This window comes from Quercus robur, chromosome 7 (genome assembly GCF_932294415.1).
Source record: "Quercus robur chromosome 7, dhQueRobu3.1, whole genome shotgun sequence".
Classification (NCBI taxonomy): domain Eukaryota; kingdom Viridiplantae; phylum Streptophyta; class Magnoliopsida; order Fagales; family Fagaceae; genus Quercus; species Quercus robur.
This window is the reverse complement of record NC_065540.1, coordinates 10,867,267-10,876,175: the sequence shown is the minus strand read 5'-3', so window position 1 is coordinate 10,876,175 and position 8,909 is coordinate 10,867,267. Positions and strand designations below refer to the sequence as shown.

The 8,909-nt window shown below is 31.7% G+C and overlaps 1 protein-coding gene across 1 annotated transcript; it reads left to right on the top strand.

Annotated features, from left to right (window-relative positions):
- The first annotated feature begins 303 nt into the window (after nt 1-303).
- Nucleotides 304-2,203, top strand: LOC126692207 (tropinone reductase-like 1). Its single transcript, XM_050387733.1, has 2 exons — nt 304-540; nt 1,237-2,203. Exons 1-2 carry the CDS (start codon nt 515-517, stop codon nt 2,024-2,026), a joined length of 816 nt encoding a protein of 271 aa, XP_050243690.1. The 5' UTR covers nt 304-514; the 3' UTR covers nt 2,027-2,203.
- The last annotated feature ends 6,706 nt before the right edge of the window (nt 2,204-8,909 follow it).

Genomic DNA, 8,909 nt, shown 5'->3' with positions numbered 1-8,909 from the left:
TTTGAACGAGTCATATCAAATAATTTTTTACATGTCTTTGACATAGTAGCTTTTCTTTCTTTCTTTATTAATTTTTTTTTTCTAGAATAATAATAATACTACTTGTTACGCCCTAAAATTCAGTTAGTTTATAATGTTATCCTTGACCATGAACCATTCAGGCATTCACATTAGTCATATCAAATAATTTTTTACATGTCTTTGACATAGTAGCTTTTCTTTCTTTCTTTATTAATTTTTTTTTTCTAGAATAATAATAATACTACTTGTTACGCCCTAAAATTCAGCTAGTTTATAATGTTATCCTTGACCATGAACCATTCAGGCATTCAAATTACATATTAATTTGTTTATGTTTTGTTTGATATTCTGACTAACATTTGCAAGTGATTATTTTTATTGGAAATATTGTGATCTCCACCCTATAAATGCCTAAACATAAAGGAACATCAGAACCACTTCTAAGTCCTAATTCATCATTTTACTCTATTTCCTTCTGGACACAGAGCTTGTGATGAAGATGAATGGTACTTACAAAAGGTAATAAATGCTTATGCAATTCTTTAATTACAACACATAGAGGTTTCAATCACGCAGGAATGCTTCTGCAATAAGCAAAATTGATGTCCATCCTTGATGTTCAGAGAGGGGGGGGGGGGGGGGGGGGTGTTCGTATTTACTTTCATAAACTTTTAGTAAAAATATTAATTTTTTGTGGTAAAAATAAAAATTTAGAATAGTAACAGTATGTTTTGATTTTATTTTGCCTTTTTTAGGTGTCTAGCCACTGTTTATAAGCATCATGTAAGAAGAGAACAATGTTAAAATTATTAGTACAAATTTAACTACATAAAGTCTATAAACTAACGTGACAATTAATGAATGAGATTAGTGGAATTCAAAAGTATAATAAATAATTTTTCACAACAACAATAGAGTTTTAGTCCAAAATTTTGTAGTCGGCTATAAATCCTCAACGGATTAGTTAGGGTTGGCCATGTGTATTATTTTGCCCTATTCTATTCTATATTTGTATCTAAAATTATACTTTCCATTAGGTCCTTAATTGACACGTCAATTTTTTTACTTTTACTAAAATGATTTTTGGTTTTCCTCTACTTTTTTCAATCCCTCAACTTGAATCAGCTCAGTTTTTCTAACCGGTGAAGCATTAGTAACCAACGCTTAAATCCTATAATTTATTTGAATATTCAATTGATGGACCTTGAATTGCAGGTTGGAGGGCAAGGTGGCAATTATCACCGGAGGTGCAAGTGGGATTGGAGCAAGTGCCGTGCACATATTCCATGAACAAGGTGCCAAAGTTGTGATAGCCGATATCCAAGATGAACTTGGCCAAGCCATTGCCAATAAGCTAGGTGAAGATGTTTGCTACATCCACTGTGATGTATCGAACGAAGACGATGTTACCAATCTTGTAGACACAACCATTACCAAACATGGAAAGCTCGACATCATGTACAACAATGCAGGCGTCTTAGACCGTCCCTTTGGGAGCATTTTGGATACCACAAAGGCTGACCTTGACCGATGTGTCGGGGTTAACTTGGGTGGTGCTTTCCTAGGAGCCAAACATGCTGCAAGAGTCATGGTACCCCAATGCAAGGGTGTCATACTATTTACTGCTAGTGCTTGTACATCAATTGCAGGACTTTCAACTCACTCTTATGCTGCTTCAAAATATGCAATATTGGGTCTAGCCAAGAACTTGGCATCTGAGCTTGGGCAGTATGGTATAAGAGTGAATTGTGTTTCGCCTTATGCAGTGCTGACAGGCATGAATTCAAAGGGGCTTCATGAAGATGTTGTTGCAGCAGCAGAAGTTAGAGCAACCAAGATGGGTAATCTGCAGGGGCAGGTTCTTAAGCCAGAGGGTATTGCACGGGCTGCTCTCTACTTGGCTAGTGATGAGTCTAATTTTGTCAGTGGGCTCAACCTTGTGGTGGATGGTGGGTTCAGCGTGGTCAATCCAACCATGTTGAAGGCTCTTAAAATTGTTCCATAAAAATATTGTTTTTGGAGCTAAATTTATCCTTTGAGTGCTGATTTCGTGATGATGTTAGGGTTTTTCTCTTTCCTTTTTTTTTTTTTTTCGGGGGGGGGACCTTTTTTGCTGTTATCATCCTACATAAATTTGTGATTGTATCTTATCAAAACCAAAATAAATGTGATTTTATGACTACCCAATAACCATGCATCAAAAATTGGAGGAATAAATCATGAAAGGTGACCTTTACATATTCTATTATACCTACAACCCCAGATGCTAGTGCTCGTAAAGAGCAAGGAGCACACTAGAAGAACCGCTATCCAAAATTTTGTATAATCCAACTATGTATGGGATTTTTTTTTTCAACCAAGTACTCCTAGAGAGTGCTATATGGCCAATTTGTAACTAGCTATGGCTCCATGAAAGATATACTAGCTTTTAATTATGTATAAATAAATCCATACTTTCTCCCAAAAAATTATTTTAAAAAAATCAGTAATAGATATACCCTATATCCAAAATTTTTTCTTGAGAATTGGTAAGCGCAATAATGTCTATTGGAATATGATTCCAAAAAGTCTAACACCACAACAAATGGCACAATTTTGTCACAAGCCGTGCAAAAGTTGTGCCGAAACTTGTGACAAATTAAAGTTATGCGACTTGTTGTGGCACTAGACTTTTTAGAATGAATAAAACATTTTTTTAAAAAAAATTTACCAGTATTAAGAATCTAACTTAACTCAAATTCAATCTAAAAGAGGAGGATTCAATCAAAAAAAAAAAAAAAAAAAAAAGATCTAAAAGAGGATTAATGGCCAATTCCTAATAAGTTATTAGCTAATTAAAAATTGGTTCAGATTTAGGTGGTTTGAATTAAAAATTGACTCAATCATTTAATTGTAATTAAGTTATTAGCTAATAACTTACTAGTACCTTGTTTTTTTAAAAAAAAGAAAAAGAAAATAACTAGTTAGTACATTTTGGTTGGTGTGCTTATGACATCTAGTGTTCAAATCCTCTCTTCCCATTGTAAATATTGAATTATCAAAAAAAAAAAAAAAAAATCTCATGCATTACACAAACTACCAACTAGAATTTACGATGATCAAGATCAATTACAATTAAATGATTAAATCTTATTAACAAATCCGTACATGATGGAGGCGGGAAAGCTGGCCTGAGAGACATCTTAAGCCCTCTCCTCCTATCACCTCTATCCCTTCATGTGCTCTCACAGTCCACAGATCGATGGTGATGAAGCACAAGTGCACAACACGTACGCAAGTAATTTTTGTTGATATATAGTAATCACAACAATCAAAGTTAATTACAATTAAAAATTAAATGGTATCCTTTTTATTTATATTTATTTTTAATGAATCAATTAAATTATATTATATTTGCTACAAGCTACATGATTCGGTCAATCCTAGAAAACAAGATATCAATCGGAAGTATGATTATTATTGCATTATGAAATTGAGTGGTTGATAGGTTACAACTATTTTTAAGCAACAAACCATCTGTAAGCTACTAAAGTTTTAACATTGATAAACAAAACAGTGTAGATGCAGTGATACATGATGTTTATCATTATATAAACCATAAGTTAAGGACACAAATCTTTTTCTATAACTTGTTGGAGTGGGATTAAGATACTTAAGGAACCTTCTTCTCCCAAAAAAAAAAAAAAAATAAAAAATAAAAAAATTAAAAAAAAAAAAAAAAAAAAAAAAAAAAACACGAAGATACTTAAGTAACCTTAGCATATGGAATCTCATACTCCCACTCTAAGGTGAAGGTGATGACCAAGAATAAAAAATTTATTTAAAAATTGTAAAAGTGCCTTTTCATATGCCAAATGATATGGAAGCTGCACGATTTTATTTTTTTTTTCAATGATTGAAGGAGGAAGGGATTTGCATCTTAGATGTTTTCATTAGAAATATCAAAATGTGTCAACTAGATAGGTTACAAAACTTTTAACCTAGAGGAGGTGCCAACAAGTTTAATCCTTTTAATAATATTTTTTCAACGGACAAAATTTTGTTACAAAATTGGTTATAGCCTAAGCCTACAAACATACTCAATAAAATAAACATTACTACATATTTTGAAAATCTAACCTTTGAATTGCATGTTCTTTACGCTTTTAATACACATGTCAAATTTAATGTCAATTGGATATTATTTACTATATGATCTATAAGCTTATATTTTATACATAATTTTAAACTACAAAAACTTGCAATTTAAACAATTTATTGATGACATAACTATTGATCTTTAATTTTCTAGAAATTTTGCGAGTATGGAGGATATAAGAAGAAAATGTAATCCAATGGTGGATTTATCAAAATTCACCTCTAATAAAAATATATTGAGTAAAATTGTAGCCTTAATTTTGTAGCTAAATTTTATCCTTTTACACTATAGATTTAGGTGCCAAACGGATCCTTCAAGAAGAGTGAAATATGTCATAAATGTTGTCTTCACCACTGCTTGGCACCTCATCCCCGTTTTATCTGCCATTGCCATCACTTGTTCACAAAAATATTTAAACTCTTGCGGATCCCTATCAATGGTATATTTAGCATAACCAAAATTGTTTTCTTAACCTTCAACGTAACTTTCACCGGCTACTAGCCATTAGAGTTTCTTAAAAACTCTAAGAATGCGTTTGGATACTTGAATTTAGATTTGGATTTGAATTTTAAAGGGATGGATTTGAAATTCCTTAATTCCAAATTCTTAAATATTCAAGTATGTCATATAGATTTCTAAAATTCTATGGGTTTAGAACTTATTCAAATTCAAGGATTTTAAGGTTTAAAATTTTTGGTGGATTTGTCAAATCCAAATCCTTGACCCTTTGTAAACTATCCAAACAAAGTATTTGAATTTTAATAATCCAAATCCAAATCCATGTGCCCAAATTCTTCCATCCAAACACATTATAAAGGATTTTGATCATGTTGAATTGATTGACTATGACTAGAGAACAATCACCCCTGCATAGATCTATCACTTGTTTTTTTACTACTCACAATCAACTGCTTCATCAAACTATGGAATGCATTAAACAAAATTTTTTAAAACAGTTGTGTCCCTCATGTTAACAAGTGGCAACTGCTCAACTGCTTGAGTAGTGAGTCAGTGACTCTAAGCAAGGACTATTAGGCTATGTGGAGCCTAATTCTATTTGATTCGGATTATGTCTTGACCTTGTATAAAAGTGTTACGGTTTTTAATGGGATTCTTTCTGAAGCTTGTCTATAGAGTGGAGACTTGGGGCGATAGGATTGTCAATCCTCTATGCAGGAGTGAAATACCATGGTTTTTTAGATTAGGGTTTGGCGTGTTGCGTTGAGAGAGAGAGAAAAAATATATATTGTATTGCCACATCTTGTATTTTTTCCTATAAATAGTGAAATTACTACAACTCTGTGAACGTAGGTAGATTGCCAACCACGTAAATATTGTCTTGTGTGATTATTTTCTTTGGTGCATATTTTTCTCTATTTTGCATCTCACAAATTTGAGAATTTTGTATATATTCCCTTCAAGGACCAACCCTCTAGAAGAGAAACCACATAGTGAATTTATAAACAACCTTTTAGACTCAGTAATATATATAGGTCCACCATCCATCCCTAGAATACGCCACATACTCATGGACTAAGGTGGAGAAAAGGAGTTGACATTCGATTTTAAATGGATAGTGAATGTTCAAAATGTGTATAAAACACCTATGAACGTTTAGACCCTCAATTAATAAACTACCAATTCAAGCTTATCAACAAACAATGTACGTGCGGAAAATGTAAATAAGCTAAAACAGAATTGATAACATAATCTAAACCAAATAAAATCACATTTACAGCAGAAATTAAATGGCAAAGATTAAGGAAGAGAGATGCAAACACAAGAACAACACAGTGATGTGTTATCGAAGAGGAAACTAAAGCCCTCGGCGTAAAACCTCTCCACCGCCCTCCAAGCGGTCAATAATCCACTAAAGAATCAAGTTGGGATGCATGAATAGTAGAAGACCCTCCAAGTCTAATTTACCCAGTGTACCTAAGCCCTCCAAGCTTCTACTCCAACGAGGTTACGCCGAACCTATTTCTTCTTTAGTTTACCGGATTCCGCTATAACCCATAGCATCAACCAATATGAATTAGTCCCTTCCTAACTGCTTCCCAAGCACCAAAATAGTCTTCTCACAGATATGGGTATGATGAGAAAATGTTTTGGCTAATGTACCTCTCAAGGATGTAACAATGAAGAGGGTGAGAGTTGAGGAATTTGAAGAGTCACTATGTAAAGATTGTGGATGAGTCAATCTTGTTTTTCTCTAGGGTTTCTCTCTCAAAATTCTCTCTGAAAGCTCTTAATATTTCATGGGTATAATAGGTATTTATACTGGAGTGAGAAAGGAATGCGAAGAGTCAGTTTTTCCATAATAGAGTGGACTGGTGACTTAGCCTCACGACTTGACTGAGTCATGAGTCCAAGCTGCGGGCTAACTGAATGGCCAGTCTGGACTTTTTGTCCTGTAATGCTACAGCTGGCATGACGGTTCAGCTTCTTTGCATGCTTCACTCGTGTGCATCTTCTAATGGCTACAAGCCGCGAGGCACTCGCGAGATCCAACCGCGAGTCCCTGCTTCACTGCATAGTCTTGAGCATTTCTTCACACTTTCTCACACACTACCCTTACATGATTCCCACCTAAACACAAGGTTACTAATTGTTAAATTACAAGAAAATTTGGCACAGAATAAAGCCAACAAGATGGTTGATTAAATTCAACCTTACAGATAAAAAACCACTTTGAACCCTATATGCAAAGATCTCACCAATCTCCGATCCCTGCCCAAATTCCATCCTGCACTTTCTAACCTTCTCGTTCCCTTCTCCCCTCTCTCTATAATATACAATATATATTTAACAAAATTATCTTCTAACTCATTATGTGGTAGTTTATAAGACCATCACTGTATATTAAATAATATAATTCATTAAAATATTTAAATAAGTTATTTGACTTTTAAGTTGGTCATGTGGCGAAAAGTACATTAAATGGTCTTTCCAATTATCACGCATTGAATAAGAGAAATTTCTTTTTTATTTGAGATAGAATCCTACTTTAGCCTAAACTAAATATATGTGTGAAACACCTCTTTGGAGACTTGAACTCCAGCTCTTATCCTTCACATTCCACATGCACTTTTACTTGTAGAGTGACCATTACGCCAAAGTGTGTAGTGTTAGAGAAAATTTCAATTTGGAGAAAAAAGCTATCTATATATTACATCTATTAATAAATTTTTATTAGATTAATATTTTAGAATTTTCACATTTATATTATAAATTCTCTTTCTTCTTAACATACATACCAAATTTCGTATTAATCAAATGTTAGTTATTATTTGACACATAAATTTATGTTTTATGTATATTTTTAAAATATAAAAATATAAAAATAAAACATTTTATAGATTAAATATTTATTAATCTCTAGTTCTTAAAATTTTAAAAGTATAAATGGTATAAAAAGAAAATGTGATATGACGGTTGATTTTTGAAGATATACATCTAATAAAAAAATATTAAATAGTGTTAGGACAAAATTTAGCTACAAAATTGGTTGTAAGTTTAGGCTACAATCTTACTCAATAAAATAAACATTACTACATATTTTGAAAATCTAACCATTGAATTGCATGTTCTTTATGCTCTTAATACACATATCAAATTTTATGTCAATCGGATATTATTTACCATATGATCTATACGCTTATATTTTATGCATAATTATAAATTACAAGAACTTGCAATTTGAACAATTTATTGATGTCGTAGCTATTAATTTTTAATTTTCTAAAAATTTTGCAAGTATAGAGGATATAAGAAGAAAATGTAATCCAATGGTGGATACATCTAATAAAAAGATATTGAGTAAAGTTGTAAGTTGTAACCTAAAGTGACAATCAATTTTGTAACTAAACTTTATCCATAGTATAATATAAAAGTTATACCATGTATAATTCAACCCCAACCCTTTTGTCTTCTCTCATCGAATATTGTCCTTGCATCGGCGTGTGTATAAAGCTTTAGAAATTAAAGTTATATATATATATATATATATATTAGAAGCGAAATTAAAGTAATTAGATTTTTTTATTAAAAAAAAATGCGGGTAGCTTAATAATGCAGTGGATTAAAAAAAATAATAAAATAAAATAAAATAAACCTTTTGGCCAATGGTTTATTTGGGATCTACTTATTTTGCTGAAACTAAAATTTTTTTACTGAAAGTACTATAAATAAAGGTAAAAATTAGTTAAAATAGTACAGTGGAATCCATGAATAATACCAAAAAGTATAATGGGACTCATAAATAATAACAAAAAAAAGCTGAATAATAATTAAGCTGACTTTTTAATTTGTAGCCTCACACACACACATGAAATCAAGACAAATCGTTGAGAGGTCAGGCGACCATAGATTATTAGATTAACGAAATTAAAGTAATTAGCTTTTTAAAAAAAAAAAATACGGGTAGCTTAATAATGCAGTGGATTAAAAATAATAATAAAATATAATAAAATTAAAAAAATTATATATTAAAAAATAATAATAATAATAATAATAAAACACCTTTTGGCCAATGAAGTCAAGATAAATTCATTGAAAGGTCAGGCGACCATAGATTATTAGATTAACAAACACCGACGCGCGAAAAGTCAGCAAAAACATATATTTCAAAAAAAAAATAAATAAAAGTTACGTAGGAAACAATAAAAGAAAGACCCACTTCCCAAGATAATAGGCTTTGCATTTTGTCCTATAAATTTAAGTCGATAGATTCAAAAGGCTAATTGTGGCA